The following is an 18,406-nucleotide window of genomic DNA, read 5'->3' on the forward strand; positions in this document are numbered from 1 at the left end:
TTATGCAGAAATGAGGAATTAAAAAATATCTTTCTAATGGGAAAATAAAGAACTTTTTCATTAACATTACTTAAATGAGTCAAAACATGTTCCTAAGACTTGTAGAATAAAATATTCCAAAAAGACTAAATTTTATGATTTATCTAAGTTCCTTAGTCCTAGAAAGTAAATATTTTGTTTCTAAAATTAGAATAAAAAATTGCATGTTCAGTTTGGTAATCTTAAAGGGAGGTAGATGTAGTAAATAAAATTTTAAAGATGGTATTTTTTCATCAAAGCCCTGTAATTTGCAACAAAATTCAAGAAAACAACACATATTATTATGTTTTCAAATTTATATGTTAAAAACTCAAAAGTGTAAAAGAGGGAATAGTTTCTTTAAGTTAAGTATTGTACTTGTATAAATTCAGATATAAGTGCAACTAATAAAAGCAGTTTACACTAACTACTTCCCTTAACAGTTCACTTCAAAATGAATAAATATACGAGCAACTATTCTTTTAGAAGTAGTTGAAGGGAACTGAAATACCCACAAAGATCCATAACTATACCCATACTGATTTTCTCCTTCCCCTTTGCTTTAAATTCATTGTAGAAGATAAAATACAAAATTAAATTACTTTGTTCTTCATCTGGCCTTGATCATATCCAAAGCCATTTATCTAAACCAAGGACTTCTATAGAAAATCAGTGGCCAAATCCTAAAGGTATAATTTTACCTCACTGCAGAATTTCCCCAGGCTCCATGCTTGTCTGTGAGAATGTTGATAATTTTCTGGATTAGCTGAGTTGCTGTCACATGGTCTCGATATTTGGCTGCTCTTATCAAATGATCACACATCTTCTCATCTTCTCGTCTGTCTGCTGAATACTGGGCACACAGTGACTTGGAGAGGAAAAAGAAATATCTATTAATACTATAAAAATATGGAAACAAACCCTTTAAATGCATTATGAAATAATCTCTAATATGAACTGAACCAACCAAAAATTTAAAGTGACTTTTACATCACTCATTAACTGAATTGACAGAGTTGGTGACCTACTCTCAGTACAACAATCCCCCAAGAATTTATTTTTCTGAAGTCACTCATAAGATACACTCAGAAGTGGTTAATATTTAAGCAGAGACCTGAATAAAGAGAAGAAGCCAGTCATGTGAAGATACAGGGTCCACATTACAAGCATCATGAAGGTTGCAAAGCACTCAAGCAAAGTGAATAAAGGGAAGAGTGGTATGAAATGAGTTTGGAGAGGCAGGCAGGGGCTGCATCATTCAGTACAGTGTAGTTATGGCAAAGAGTTTAGATTTTATTCTAATGAAATGGAATACCAGTAGAAGGTTAATTACGGGAGTGATGTGATTGATTTACATATTAAAATGATCACTATAAGCTCCATTTAGAGAATGGATTGTAGTGGGACAAGAGGGTTAAGGAGGGAGGCTACTACAAGGCTATTGCAAAAGTCCAGAAAAGAGACATTGGTGGCCTGCAATAGTAAACTGAGCTGGTTCTCAACACCTTTAGAAAATGACAAAAACAGTTTGGTCTTTTAAACCCTAGCTATGTAAAAGGGACCACCAGCACTAGAATCACCTAGGAACTTATTAAAAATGCAGAATTATAGGTCCCACTCCACACCTACTAAATCAAACTCTGGATTTTAATGAGATCCCCAGGTGATTTATACATTAAAGCTTGAAAGCACTTTCTTAGATATCAATTTTGCCAAAAAATTTTAGGATTCTTTAGCAATAATCAGATACAATACAATCACTAGTTTCCAAGTTGCTTATTTCTTTTCTTTTGGAATTCAGAAACTTGTGGTGTCACGTTTATGGTGCTATACTACCTAGTTAATTAATTGTTTAAAATTAAAAAAACAATTAATGTAAACTTAATATTTAATTCTGGTCACAGAGTCTATTAGGCTCCTTAACCTCCAAATGAAGGCTCACATATACATCCACATGTATACACAACCTATGATGAGTAATAAAAATTTGATGTTGGAACCCTTTCCTACCGTACACCAGTTTAGATAGATTGTTGCCATACACTATTCCCAGCACTGTCCCAGCAATAAGAGAGGGCCTTAACTGTCCTAAACCAATGAGGGTAATAATCACACCCACACTGACAAACTGTCTGAGGGAACAGCACTTGATCTAATTGGTGCAATTAAGAGGAAATGTCAGAAGTTTTGCCGGGTAATTCCTTCCTTCCTCTTATGCTGTAAAAGAGGAAGTACATAATTCCAGGAGTATTGAAAGCGAGGATGAAGCCAAAACCCAAAGGGAGCAGAGCTATGAGAATTATAGAAATAAAGAGTAAGAGTAAGAGTTTATTCCAAATGGAATCATGAACTTTTGGATCAAAGACCAGCCTACCTTTATACTTTCTGTGAGACCTTTTTTTTTTTTTTTTCCTAGACTTTTTACTAGGACCTGTAAGCTCCTGTTCAGTCACTGAAGGCCAGTGTGAAGTGGGTTTTCTGCTCCTAACACCATAAGCAACCCAACTGATATGGTGTTTATGTACATGCATAAGGAATCAAATATCTCTTAGTCTGTGCAAAACACTAGGCTATAGGGATTAAAAAGTTGACTTAGCTTGATAGCCTTTGCCCTGGAGAATCATCACTCTTTACAGATTGTGAGGAGGCAAGTGGGAATAAAAATACAGTAGTCCCTTGCTATGGGGTGGTGGAATAGGATCCAGGACGCCTACGGATACCAAAATTTGCAGATGCTTAAGTCCCTTTCACACATATTATATAATATATATTATATTCAATATATATGAATGTATATTATATATGCGTATGAATAAACATAAGATTGGGAAGCAAATCAAAAACCAGACTAAAGCATCATTCTTGGTAGTAACTCCTGTCAGTCTTGGGCAACTAACTCACTTTACCTCGCTAGGTCTGTTTTCATCTGCACAATGAGAAGATTATATTAGCTCTAGGAATTGTACAATTGGAAGATTTTGGCCAACCTCTAAGAGGTTACTTTTTGTACACTGGTAAAGGCAAAGTACTTCTTTTACCTAAACACTGATATGAAGAAAATAAATCATGTTAGAAATTAGATTTATAAGAAATTAAAGGCAAATGCTGGATAGTACATTAAAAAGACTGAGCCAAACCATAGGACAATTCAGTTTGTCAAAAATATGATTTGAGCAAATAAAAGAAAATATGATTAAGAAATACTTGAAGGGGAGTAGTTTAAGTGAAGATAACTAGGGAATGATTCCACTGTAACAAAAATGTCAACTGCTATGTGATATTTTCAGAGATTCATCCCAGAACTAGGCAGGAACCTACAGGTTATTTCACATCTAACCCAACCATACACTGAAACCAACAGGACAACAGGACAAAATGGGAGACATTTGAAGAATTTTTATACCTTCACCATTCCCTACTATATACATAGTCTACCCTTGTCTAACCTTACCTGACAAGAGGAAATTAAAATTACTGATGGAAAACAGAAAATAACTGGCTTCTATACTCCCCTGAAACACCAGATCCCTTCATATTAAATGTACTATTTTAAAGGCTATTATTTCTGTATTTTATTAATATTAGAATAATTTAACTTTATCAAATCATATTTTGCAAACATCTGGTAAGCAACTAAAGTTTGCTTTAAAAGGCATAATTCTAAAAAGAAGAGTTCAAGGTATGTTAAATACTAAAATGGTTTAAAGTGTTCTTTAATGGATCCTCCTTTACAATTTAAACAGCAACTTTTCATACCTGACATAAAATCTATAGATATAAATCACATTAAAGGGCTATTCGTTCCTGATTATCAATCTCTGTCTCATTGTGGAACATTATAGTCACATGTAACCTTAAAACATGATAAAAGGAAACCAAACAAGAATGTTTTGTAAAGATATAATGAACTTGTATCTACTCTTAAAAACTTTAAAATGGAATTTGAATATATTCTTATTAAAAACCAATAAATTCAACATGTGACATCTCACTCAAAGTCAACTACAGATGATGAATATCTGCTTCAAGATCAAACACACGTTACTTATTGAAGGAGTATATATATTCATGTGTGTGTGCTTGTGTTTAAAGTTTGAGTGGAGGTACCCCAACAGACCTTGCCAAAACGTACCATCTCTCAATAAAATCAAGGGCCAGGTCTAGTAATTGCATTCAATTTTACTTTACATCAACTTTTCTATATTCCTATCTTAAGCAACATGTAAACTAAGTAATAAGACATCGCAACAATAACCCCCAAAAATCTAAATCTTAAAAGCAAAAGAAATAAGCATCTTGGAAACTACTAATTCAAATACAATTGATTACTGCTAAAGAAATCTAAGATTTATTTGCATAGAATTAATAAAATATAAGATAAATACACCTAGTTTTGAAAAATATTCACTTACTTGTAGGGCAAAAATAAAGAGAGAAACAATTTAGACTCAACATTTATAATTCAAGTAACTATTCTGGCTCTTTAAATGTAAATAAAGAAATGAAGACAATACCACATTCAGTCTTTCCATCCAGATGCTATAGCTCTACCTAAGTTTACTATGTGTCCTTTTTCTGAAAGCTCAGAGAGGAATGAACTTAAAATTAAGCAGATTTTACTATTATCCTCCTGCTATCACTCTGATCACCTTCCGTGGTGGTCAGATGTTTTCTGCGTCATTTTCCAGTATGCTGGCATTTTCTCAAGGTTTTGTCATATGTTCCTTGGCAATATCATCCACTCCCATATCATCTATTATTATCAACTTAGATCTAGCTGTCAAATTTTTCATATCTAAACCAGCTGTTTTCCTAAATTCAGACCCACATTTCTATTTGTAGTATAGTCTCCAATCATTCAATAAGTACCTAAAATTTAAAATGTACAAAACTGAACCTACCACCTTAATCCGAAACATGCTATTAAACTGAAAAGGGAAAGCTTTTCTATTTCTGTCATCTGTGACTTCTCAAGTTCCCGCACTTCATATCCTACCACTACATTTAGCAAAACCTCTTAACCACTCTTATCACTGTCCTAACGTAGATCTTTATTCGCTCACAACTCAGCTCTTCAAATAATCTTCTCTCATTTTATGAGCAGTCCCAGAATTGTTCCTAGAAGAATTTACTTTGGTAAAACACAGATATATTTATATACCCCATCCTCAAAAAAATACATGATTGTCTAAAATATCGAACAATTAGAACCAAATTTTACTAGCTAGATCTGGGGGGGGGGGGCCTTCTCATAATTCGCAAACATGGCATATTATCTTTTACATGCCTGTCTATCCATCCTGTATGCCAGATACATTCAGATTATATGCTATTGCCGAAATATCCTCAAGACATTTTCAAGACCCAGAAAGTATATTTCTCCTACAGCTTTTACAGGTGAAACAAGTATAAAGATGTCTACTGAGAAGGTAAGATGGGAATTTGAAAGACAAACTACTAGAGAAGAGGAACTCATGCAGAGAAAGAGATATAGAAATATATCCTTTTGATTCTTTGGCTGACTATAAAAATGGAAAAAAAATATGAAAAATTCCAAAATAATTGGAAATTAAGCAATTCATCTCCAAGTAACAAAATATGGAAAAAAGATGAAATCAGAAGGAAAATTAGAAAAATTTGTGGAAATTGGCCACAACAACATTTAAAATAAAATTTATAGCCTTCAATTTTATATTAGAAAATATTAAATATTGAAGGAAGAAATAATACAAATATTAAAATCAGATGACAGAAGCTAAGGAATACAGTGCATCCAATTTTGCATTAAATGAATAGACAACTAAACACTAGTATAATGTGCCCAAATAAACACAAAAACTTTCAACAAAATACTACCTATAAAATGTATTATACATCAGGATGAAGTAGAGTTTATCCATGAAATACAAACCTGGTTTAATATTTAAATATCACAGAGTATAATTCACTATAAAACAGAAAAAAAAGGAGAAAAACATACCCCCTTAATTGATTTTTTTAAAAAAGCAATTAGGGGAGAGGACTGGGGTTGGCGGCGTGAACACAGCCTGAAGGGGGCTAGTGCGCCACGGCTAGCCGGGAGGGAGTCCGGGGAAAAGTCTGGACCTAGCAAAGAGGCAAGAGACTTTTTCTTCCCTCTTTGTTTCCTGGTGCATGAGGAGAGGGGATTAAGAGCACTGCTTAAAGGAGCTCCAGAGACAGGCACAAGCTGCGGCTATCACCACAGACAACAGAGACGGGTATGAGAGGCTAAGGCTGCTCCTACAGCCACCAAGAAGCCTGTGTGCAAGCACAGGTCACTGTCCACACCTCCCCTCCCAGGAGCCTGTGCAGTCTGCCACTGCCAGGATCCCGTGATCCAGGGACAACTTCCCTGGGAGAATGCAGGGCGCAATCAGCTGCTCCTTTAACCCTGTCCTGTCTGAGCGAAGAACACACGCCCTCAGATGACCTACAAGCAGAGGCAGATCCAAATCCAAAGCTAAGCCCCAGGAGCTGTGCAAACAAAGAAGAAAAAGGGAAATCTCTCCCAGCAGCCTCAGGAGCAGCGGATTAAACCTCTACAATCAACTTGATGTACCCTGCATCTGTGGAATATCTGAAGAGACAACAAATCATCCCAAGTTGAGGAGGTGGACTTTGGGAGCAACAATATATATATATATTTTCCCTTTTCCACTTTTTGTGAGCATGTATATGTATGCTTCTGTGGGAGACTTTGTCTGTATAGCTTTGCTTTCACCACTTGTCCTGGGTTCTGTCCATCCGGGTTTTTTTCTCTTTTTTTTTTTTTTTAACTTTTAAAATTTTTTTCTTAATAATTATTTTTTATTTATATAACTATTTTCTCTTACTTTCTTCTATTTTATCCTCTTTCTTTCTCTCTTTCCATTTTTTCTCCCTTTTATTCTGAGCTGTGTGTATGAAAGGCTCTTAGTGCTCCAGCAAGGAGTAAGTGCTGTGCCTCTGAGGTGGGAGAGTCAACGTCAGAACACTGGTCCACAAGAGACCTCCCAGCTCCATGTAATATCAAATGGCAAAAATCTAGCAGAGATCTCCATTGCAATGCCAAGACCCAGCTTCACTCAATGACCAGCAAGCTACAGTGCTAGCCACCCTATGCCACACAACTAGCAAGACAGGAACACAGCCCCATCCATTAGCAGACAGGCTGCCTAAAATCATAATAAGGCCACAAACACCCCAAAACACACCACCAGACATGGACCTGCCCACCAGAAAGATAAGATCCAGCCTCATCCAAGAGAACACAGGCACTAGTCCCCTACACCGGGAAGCCTACACAGCCCACTGAACCAACCTTAGGCACCGGGGACAGACACCAAAAACAACAGGAACTACAAACCTGCAGCCTGTGAAAAGGAGACCCCAAACACAGTAAGTTAAGCAAAAGGAAAAAAAAAAAAAAAAACAGCAGATGAAGGAGCAAGTTAAAAACCCACCAGACCTAACAAATGAAGAGGAAATAGGCAGTCTACCTGAAAAAGAATTCAGAATAATGAGAGTAAAGATGATCCAAAATCTTGGAAATAGAATAGAGAAAATGCAAGAAACATTTAACAAGGACCTAGAAGAACTAAATAGCAAACAAGCAATGATGAACAACACAATAAATGAAATTAAAAATACTCTAGAAGGGATCAATAGCAGAATAACTGAGGCAAAAGAACGCATAAGTAACCAGGAAGATAAAATAGTTGGAAATGACTACCACAGAGCAGAAAAAAGAATGAAAAGAATTAAAGAGAGTCTCAGACACCTCTGGGACAACATTAAACGAACCAACATTAGAATTACAGGGGTCCCAGAAGAAGAAGTGGAAAAGAAAGGAACTAGGAAAATATTTGAAGAGATTCTAGTTGAAAAGTTCCCTAATATGGGAAACGAAATAGTCAATCAACTCCAGGAAGCACAGAGAGTCACATACAGGATAAATCCAAGGGGAAAACACGCCAAGACACATATTAATCAATCTATCAAAAATTAAATACAGGTTTCCCTGGTGGCGCAGTGGTTGGGAGTCTGCCTGTTGGTGCAGGGGGCACGGGTTCATACCCCGATCTGGGAAGATCCCACGTGCCGCGGAGTGGCTGGGCACGTGGGCCATGGCTGCTAGGCCTGTGCGTCCAGAGCATGTGCTCCACAACAGGAGAGGCCACAGCAGTGAGAGGCCCGCGTACCACACACACACAAAAAAAAAAAAAAAAAAAAAAATTAACTACAAGGAACACATATTAAAAGCAGCAAGGAAAAAACAACAAATAACACACAAGGGAATCCCCACAAGATTCACAGCTGACCATTCAGCAGAAACTCTGCAAGCCAGAAGGGAGTGGCAGGACATATTTAAAGTGATGAAGGAAAAAAACCTACAACCGAGATTACTCTACCCAGCAAGGATCTCATTCAGATTTGATGGAGAAATTAAAACGTTTACAAACAAGCAAAAACTGAGAGAGTTCAGCACCACCAAACCAGCTTTACAACAAATGCTAAAGGAAATTCTCTAGGCAAGAAACACAAGAGAAGGAAGAGACATACAATAACAAACCCAAAACAATTAAGAAAATGGGACTAGGAACATACATATCAAAAATTACCTTAAATGTAAATGGATTAAATGCTCCCACCAAAAGACACAGACTGGCTGAATGGATAAAAGACAAGACCCATATATATGCTGTCTCCAAGAGACCCACTTCAGAACTAGGGACACATACAGACTGAAAGTGAGGGGATGGAAAAAGATATTCCATGCAAATGGAAATCAAAGGAAAGCTGGAGTAGCAATTCTCATATCAGAAAAAATAGACTTTAAAATAAAGACTATTACAAGAGACAAAGAAGGACACTACATAATGATCAAGGGATCGCTCCAAGAAGAAGATATAACAATTGTAAATATTTATGCACCCAACATAGGAGCAACTCAATACATAAGGCAAAGGCTAACAGCCATAAAAGGAGAAATCAACAGTAACACAATCATACTAGGGGACTGTAACACCCCACTTTCACCAACGGACAGATCATCCAAAATGAAAATAAATAAGGAAACATAAGCTTTAAATGATACATTAAACAACATGGACTTAATTGATATTTATAGGACATTCAATCCAAAAACATCAGAATACACATTTTTCTCAAGTGTTCATGGAACGTTCTCCAGAACAGATCATATCTTGGGTCACAAATCAACCCTTGGTAAATTTAAGAAAACTGAAATCATATCAAGTAATTTTTCTGACCACAACACTATGAGACTAGATATCAATTACAGGAAAAGATGTGTAAAAAATACAAACACATGGAGGCTAAACAATACACTACTTAATAATGAAGTGATCAATGAAGAAATCAAAGAGGAAGTCAAAACATACCTAGAACAAATGACAATGGAGACACGATCACCTAAAACCTATGGGATGCACCAAAAGCACTTCTAAGAGGGAAGTTTACAGCAATACAGCCCTACCTTAAGAAACAGGAAACATCTCAAATAAACAAACCAACCTTGCACCTAAAGCAAGCAGAAAGAAGAACAAAAAAACCCCAAAGTTAGCAGAAGGAAAGAAATCATAAAGATCAGATCAGAAATAAAAGAAAAAGAAATGAAGGAAATGATAGCAAAGATCAATAAAACTAAAAGCTGGTTCTTTGAGAAGATAAACAAAATTGATAAACCATTAGCTTGACTCATAAAAAAAAAAAAAGGGAGAAGACTCAAATCAATAGAATTAGAAAAGAAAAAGGAGAAGAAACGACTGCCACTGCAGAAATACAAAGGAGCATGAGAGATTAGTACAAGCAATTCTATGCCAATAAAATTTACAACCTGGAAAAAATGGACAAATTCTTAGAAATGCACAACCGGCCAAGACTGAACCAGGAAGAAATAGAAAATATGAACAGACGAATCACAAGCACTGAAATTGAAACTGTGATTTAAAAATCTTCCAACAAACAAAAGCCCAGGCCCAGATGGCGTCACAGGCAAATTCTATAAAACATTTAGACAAGAACTAACACCTATACTTCTCAAACTCTTCCAAAAGATAGCAAAGGGAGGAACACTCCCAAACTCATTCTATGAGGCAACGATCACCCTGATACTAAAACCAAACAAAGATGTCACAAAGGAAGAAAACTACAGGCCAATACCACTGATGAAAAGATGCAAAAATCCTCTGCAATATACTAGCAAACAGAATCCAACAGAACATTAAAAGGAACATTCACCATGATCAACTGGGGTTTACTCCAGGAATGCAAGATTTCTTCACTATACACAAATCAATCAATGTGATACACCATATTAACAAACTGAAGGATAAAAACCATATGATAATCTCAATAGATGCAGAGAAAGCTTTTGACAAAATTCAACACCCATTTATGATAAAAACCCTGCAGAAAGTAGGCATAGAGGGAACTTTCCTCAACATAATAAAGGCCATATGTGACAAACCCAAAGCCAACATCGTCCTCAATGGTGAAATACTGAAACCATTCCCACTAAGATCACGAACAAGACAAGGTTGCCCACTCTCACCACTATTTTTCAACATAGTTCTGGAAGTTTTAGCCACAGCAATCAGAGAAGAAAAAGAAATAAAAGAAATCCAAATCAGAAAACAAGAAGTAGAGCTGTCACTGTTTGCAGATGACATGATACTATACATAGAGAATCCTAAAGATGCTACCAGAAAACTACTTGAGCTAACCAATGAATCTGGTAAAGTAGCAGGATACAAAATTAATGCACAGAAATATCTGTCATTCCTATACACTAATAATGATGAAATATCTGAAAGTGAAATTAAGAAAACACTCCCATTTACCATTGCAACAAAAAGAATAAAATATCTAGGAATAAACCTACCTAGGGAGACAAAAGACCTGTATGCAGAAAATTATAAGACACTGATGAAAGAAATTAAAGATGATACAAATACATAGAGAGATATACCATGTTCTTGGATTGGAAGAATCAACATTGTGAAAATGACTCTACTACCCAAAGCAATCTACAGATACAATGCAATCCCTATCAAACTACCACTGGCATTTTTCACAGAAATAGAACAAAAAATTTCACAATTTGTATGGAAACACAAAAGGCCCCGAACAGCCAAAGCAATCTTGAGAACGAAAAATGGAACTGGAGGAATCAGGCTTCCTGAATTCAGACCACACTACAGAGCTACAGTAATCAAGACAGTATGGTACTGGCACAAAACCAGAAATCTAGATCAATGGAACAGGATAGAAAGCCCAGAGATGAACGCACGCACATAAGGTCACCTTATCTTTGATAAAGCAGACAAGAATATACAGTGGAGAAAAGACAGCCTCTTCAATGAGTGGTGTTGGGAAAACTGGACAGGGACATGAAAATGTATGAAACTGGAACACTCCCTAACACCATACACAAAAATAAACTCAAAATGGATTAAAGACCTAAATGTAAGGCCACACACTATCAAACTCTTAGAGGAAAACATAGGCACAACACTCTATGACATAAATTACAGAAAGGCCCTATTTGACCCACCTCCTAGAGAAATGGAAATAAAAACAAAAATAAACAAATGGGACCTAATGAAACTTAAAAGCTCTTGCACAGCAAAGGAAACCATAAGCAATACCAAAACACAACCCTCAGAATGGGAGAAAATATTTTCAAATGAAGCAACTGACAAAGGATTAATCTCCAAAATTAATAAGGAGCTCATGCAGCTCAATAACAAAAAAAACAAACAACCCAATCCAAAAATGGGCAGAAGACCTAAACAGACATTTGTCTAAAATATACAGATTGCCAACAAACACATGAATGCTCAACATCATTAATCGGTAGAGAAATGCAAATCAAAACTACAATGAGATATCATCTCACACTGGTCAGAATGGCCATCATCAAAAAATCTAGAGGGCTTCCCTGGTGGCGCAGTAGTTGAGAGTCCGCCTGCTGATGCAGGGGCCATGGGTTCGTGCCCCGGTCCAGTAAGATCCCACATGTCGCAGAGCAGCTGGGCCCGTGTGCCATAGTCGCTGAGCCTGCGCGTCTGGAGCCTGTGCTCCGGAATGGGAGAGACCACAACAGTGAGAGGCCCGCGTACCGCAAAAAAAAAAAGGAAAAATATGTAGAAACAATAAATGCTAGAAAGAGTGTGGAGAAAAGGGAACACTCTTGCACTGTTGGTGGGAATGTAAATTGATACAGCCACTATGGAGAACAGTATGGAGGTTCCTAAGAAAACTAAAAATAGAACTCCCATACGACCCAGCAATCCCACTACTGGGAATATAGCCAGAGAAAACCATAATTCAAGAAGACACATGTACCCCAATGTTCACTGCAGCTCTATTTACAATAGCCAGGACATGGAAGCAACCTAAGTGTCCACTGACAGATGAATGGATAAAGAAGATGTGGCACATATATACAATGGAATATTACTCAGCCATGAAAAGAAACAAAATTGAGTTATCTGTAGTGAGGTGGCTAGATCTAGAGTGAAACAAGTCAGAGAGAGAAAAACAAATACTGTATGCTAACACATATGTATGGAATCTAAAAAAAAAAAAAAAAGGTTCTGAAAAACCTAGGGGCAGCACAGGAAAAAAGATGCAGACATAGAGAATGGACTTGAGGACACAGAGAGTGGGAAGGGTAAGCTGGGACGAAGTGAGAGTGGCATGGACATATATACACTACCAAATGTAAAACAGATAGCTAGTGGGGAGCATCCACATAACACAGGGAGATCAGCTCAGTGCTTGTGACCACCCTGAGTGGTGGGAGAGGGAGGGTGTGAGGGAGATGGAAGAGGGAGGAGATATGGGGATATATATATATATATATATATATATATATATATATATATGTATGTATAGCTGATTCACTTTGTTATAAAGCTAAAACTAACACACCATTGTAAAGCAATTAACTCCAATAAAGATGTTAAAAAGAATAAAAAACAATAAATGCTGGAGAGAGTGTAGAGAAAAGGGAACCCTCCTGCACTGTTGGTGGGAATGTAAATTGATACAGCCACTAGGGAGAACAGTATGGAGGTTCCTTAAAAATCTAAAAATAGAACTACCATATGACCCAGCTATCCCACTACTGGGCATATACCCTGAGAAAACCGTAATTTAAAAAGATACACGTGCCACAATGTTCACTGCAGCACTATTTACAATAGCTAGGCCATGGAAGCAACCTAAATGTCCATCAACAGATGAATGGATAAAGAAGGTGTGGCACATATATACAATGGTATATTACGCAGCAATAAAAAGGAAAGAAATTGGGTTTTTGTAGTGAGATGGATGGACCTAGTCTGTCATACAGAGTGAAGTAAGTCAGAAAGAGAAAAACAAATACCGTATGCTAATGCATATACATGGGATTTTAAAAAGCAGTAGTGATGAACCTAGTGGCAGGGTAGGAATAAAGACGCAGATGTACAGAACAGACTTGAGGGCATGGGGAAAGGGGAAGCTGGGATGAAGTGAGAGAGTAGCATTGACATATATACACACTACCAAATATAAAATGGATGGCTAGTGGGAAGCTGCTGCATAGCACAGGGAGGTCAGCTCGGTGCTTTATGACCACCTAGAGGGGTGAGATAGGGAGGGTGGGAGGGAGGCAGGCTCAAGAGGGAGGGGATATGGGGATATATGTATACATATAGCTGATTCACTTTGTTTTACAGCAGAAACTAACACAACATTGTAACACATTTATACTCTAATAAGATGTGAATAAATACATACATAAATACATAAAAACTCAGTTTTTAAAAATATCTACTCTCTTCAAATTGATTTTATAGATTCAACCCAATCTTAATTAAAAGTTTAGCAGGTTTTTTATGGAAATTGGCAAGGTGAGTCCAAAATATACCTGAACAAAAAAGAAAATAAAAAGAGCAAAACAATTTTACAAAAGAGAAATGAAATTGTCGAATTTTATACTCTTTGAATCACACTAAAAATTAGAAATCAATAGAGCATAGGTTATTAAATGAAAAAAGAATATCTTTTCAACAACTACTGCTAAAACATCTGGCCACTCACAGGGGAAGAAAAAAATTTGTCTTCACCTCATACCATGCAAAAAATGTTCAATTCAAAATGAATCAAAGATATACATATAAAAGTTAACATTAAAGCACTTCTAGAAAAAATAAAGTAGAAAATCTGATGAACTTGGTGTAGGCAGAGAATACCTAGGCTGAAATTCTTAGACTGGAAACCATAAAAGAAAATCATAAGCATAGAAAAACTGCCAAATTAGACTTCACCAAAATTTATAAAATCTTCTCTTTAAAAGGCACAATTTAGAAAATGAAAATGCAAGAGAAAAGGCAATGAGAAAAAATATTCACCATACAAATAATTAACAAAAGATTTCCTTACAGGATAAAGAACTCCTACAATGCAATAAGACAAACAAATTTAAAATCATAAACAAAGGATTTGAACAGACATTTTACGAAAGATATACAAATGACTAATATGTATGTGAAAAAATGCTTAGTCAGTAGTGAAATTTAAATAAAAACCACAATACACTATCACTATATACACACTAGCAGGGCTGAAATTACAGGGACTGACAATATCAAACACTGGCAAGGATGTGGATGAAATGGAACTCTCATAACTGCCAACTAGCCAGATGAAGTATAAAATCTACAACTACTTTAGAAAATAGTTTGGCAGTTTCTTCTAAGCCTAAATATAAACTTGCAACAGCACCTAGCAATTCCAATCCTAGGTATTTCTTCAAAATGAATGATAACATATTTCCACAAAAATGTATTGTATGAATATGCCCATAGTGTTTTTAATCATAAGAGCCAAACACTGGAAATACCCAAAAATCTACCTATAGATGAATGAATAAACAAAGTAATACTGCTCAGCAATACAATGAAACAAAGGAGTGACAAACACACAACAATGCGGATTAATATCAAAAACTTTATGCTGACAAAAACAATCCAGAAATTTGAGTAACTACTATGTAATTCCATTTATATGAAATTGTATACCATGCCAAAGTATCTATAATAACAGAAACCAGATGAGCAGTTGAATAGGGTTGGGTATGTATATGTGGAGAGGAACTGACCACAGTGAATCACAAGGGAATTCTCTGAGATGACAGAAATTTTTCATATCTTGATTATGACAGTTACAAAGGTATATATACTTGTCAAAACTCATCAAACTGTATACTTAAAATAGGTGTATTTTATTACATAAGAACTATATTTATTCAATAAATTATATTTAAGAAGTTTTTTAAAAATGAATAGACAAGGCACTGAGAAGAAAGTGGTTAAAAAATTCTTATTGGGCTTCCCTGGTGGCGCAGTGGTTGAGAGTCCGCCTGCCACTGCAGGGGACACGGGTTCGTGCCCCGGTCTAGGAGGATCCCACATGCCGCAGAGCAGCTGGGCCCGTGAGCCATGGCCGCTGAGCCTGCACGTCCAGAGCCTGTGCTCCACAACGGGAGAGGCCACAACAGTGAGAGGCCCACGTACCGCAAAAAAAAAAAAAAAAAAAAAAAAAAAAATTCTTATAGAAAAAATTAGTTCATATACCAAGGAGGTAAAAAACCCCTATAAATCAATAAGACAGATAACCAGTAAGACGGGTTAGTAATAAACTGGGTAAAAAATAAACAGGTACTTCACAGAAGTACAATAAAAAATAGATAATACATAACAAGCAGGAGAAAAGATGTACAGTTGAATTTGTAAATAAAATCCAAAATAAAACACAATGAATTACCATTACACAACTACCAGAATGCTAAAATTAAAAGTGGTAACCAATTGTTGATGCAAATTTGGAGTAATGAGAACAGCTATACACTGATGTTGGGAGTGTTACATGCTTTTGCAAGAGAGTTTGGCAGTATCTATTAAAACAAAAAACATGAATATTTTACCATCAAGTAAGTCCACCCTACAGATATACATGAGCGTGTACACCAAAAGACTAAAAAACATTCAAAGTAGCACTGTTCGTAACAGTTAAAAACTGGAAACAACTGAACTGCCAATCAATAGCAGAAGAGATTGTGAAAAACTACTGCTATACTAATATAACAGAATACCATAAAGCATTGAAAATGAAATAGGAAAACAAATCAAATGAATCTCACAAACATAATGTTGAACTAAAAATGCCAGACAAAACCAACTTTGATTCCATTTATATAAAGTTCAAAAACTGAAAAAGAAATTACAATGATAAAAAAATATTAAAGTGTTGAAAGAAAAAACAGAAGCAAATAAGTCATTTCATAAAATAACATTATTTAGCTTATGGAGCATGCATACAAGGCTTCTCACCATCACTTTCTTTCAGCATCAGGGAAAGGAGGTAATGTTAAATGCACATTTTTTCTAGTGTTAAACTGCAGTATATTTTATGAGAAACAGGTTATAAAGCAAATTTTCATGATATTTGCATAATATTGTGAAATAAAAGTAAATTCCAGTTAAAATGTTCAAGACTAAAGGGACTTCCCTGGTGGCACAGTGATTAAGAATCTGCCTCCCGGGCTTCCCTGGTGGCACAGTGGTTGAGAGTCCGCCTGCCGATGCAGGGGACGCGGGTTCATGCCCCGGTCCGGGAAGATCCCACATGCCGCGGAGTGGCTGGGCCCGTGAGCCATGGCCCCTGAGCCTGCGCATCCGGAGCCTGTGCTCCACAACGGGAGAGGCCACAACAGTGAGAGGCCTGCATACCGCAAAAAAAAAAAAAAAGAATCTGCATCCCAATGCAGGGGACACATGTTTGAGCCCTAGTCCAGGAAGATTCCACATGCTGCAGAGCAACTAAGCCTGTGCACCACAACTACTAAGGCTGCGCTCTACAGCTTGCAAGCCACAACTCCTGAGCCCACATGCCACAACTACTGAAGCCCGCGCGCTTAAAGCCTGTGCTCTGCAACGAGAAGCAACCACAATTAGAAGCCCATGCACCACAATGAAGAGTAGCCCCCGCTTGCCGCCACTAGAGAAAAGCCCGTGCGCAGCAATGAAGACCCAACGCAGCCAAAAATAAATAAATTTTTTTTTAAAGATCAGTTCAAGGCTAAAATCTTTTAAATACTTTATAACCCTTTCGCCTAATTTAGTAACATTTAATTTTAATTAAGCAATTGAAATGTATTGGTTTTACAAGTTTTGTGTTTCCGTTTTTAAAACAAACTTATACTCAACTAAAAAGGTTATGACTTATATGAAATAAAAAGAAAGTTCTCTCTTCCACCTCCTCCCGGTTTGGCTAATTGTTTTCTACAGAGGTAGTCACTGTTAACAGTAAAATGTAGTGCCTATATAAATAGAATCAAACTATACATCATTCCATGTCAGGACATATAGTTCTATCTTCATTCTTTTTCACGGCTACACACAGAGTACTGTATTTTTATTTAACTATACCTTCTGGTAAACATTTTTAACAGTACTACCTTATGTCCCAATTTATCTCAAAATCACTTACACTATAAATTACTTGTCTCATTGTAAACAATTTAAAAGGGAAATCACCTAAGGGACAACAAATTAAGAAGCTTTTCAGTACTGCAATTTTGGAGGTCTTTGTACTTGATCTCAACTCAGATATAAAGACTAATCATTAAAAAAAAAAAAAAAGAAGTTGTCCTCAGGAATCTTACAAAGACTCCTGAAAAAGACTTAGAAAAATGAAAGCTTAAAAACCTCAATAGCCAACGTTAAGTCAGCCAATGACAATGTGTGACAGCCACCTTTAATTCTAAACTGATTCCTCTGTCATCCAACGCCTCAAAGTATTGATTTCTCTCAGCGTGAAAAAGCCTACGCCAATGAAATAGATATAGCATCATCCCCACGATAATAGCATTCAAGGTTAAAACAGGCAGAACACTTATCAAAGTATCGCTTCCATTTCCTATTGTTTTAATGGACTGGATACAGTGTGTTGGGTTCTTATCTCTACAACTGCAGACTTCAAACAGTATTTTTAAATAATTTGAGGATTAATATAACTTCTAATATTTTACTTTAGATAATAAAAAATGTTTTAAAAGCTTTTACATATTTGTAAAGTCAACACCAAGAAGAGGGCTACAGTTTCCACTTGTATATCAATTGCACACACAACATTGTTTATATTATTTCATTACTTCATTAGAGTTACTTATTAACAATGAAAATCACAAAATTCTTAAGTAGATAACAAAACACCTTCCATTAAAAACAAGCTGATTTCTTTAATAATGCCTGCATACATCATACGTCAGCTTGGTAAATAAAGTAAAATGTGGTTAGAATCTGTGATCAAC

At 36.2% G+C, this 18,406-nt stretch overlaps 1 protein-coding gene across 2 annotated transcripts in view; it reads right to left on the reverse strand.

Annotated features, from left to right (window-relative positions):
* Nucleotides 1–18,406, reverse strand: part of LRBA (LPS responsive beige-like anchor protein) — a 721,911-nt gene that overhangs the window by 392,646 nt on the left and 310,859 nt on the right. For both annotated transcript variants that reach the window (XM_059066707.2, XM_059066706.2), the window contains exon 36: nt 720–886. In XM_059066707.2, the coding sequence (XP_058922690.1) occupies nt 720–886 (167 nt within the window). The remainder of the gene's footprint in view (nt 1–719; nt 887–18,406) is intronic.

Source organism: Kogia breviceps, chromosome 6 (genome assembly GCF_026419965.1).
Source record: "Kogia breviceps isolate mKogBre1 chromosome 6, mKogBre1 haplotype 1, whole genome shotgun sequence".
Classification (NCBI taxonomy): domain Eukaryota; kingdom Metazoa; phylum Chordata; class Mammalia; order Artiodactyla; family Physeteridae; genus Kogia; species Kogia breviceps.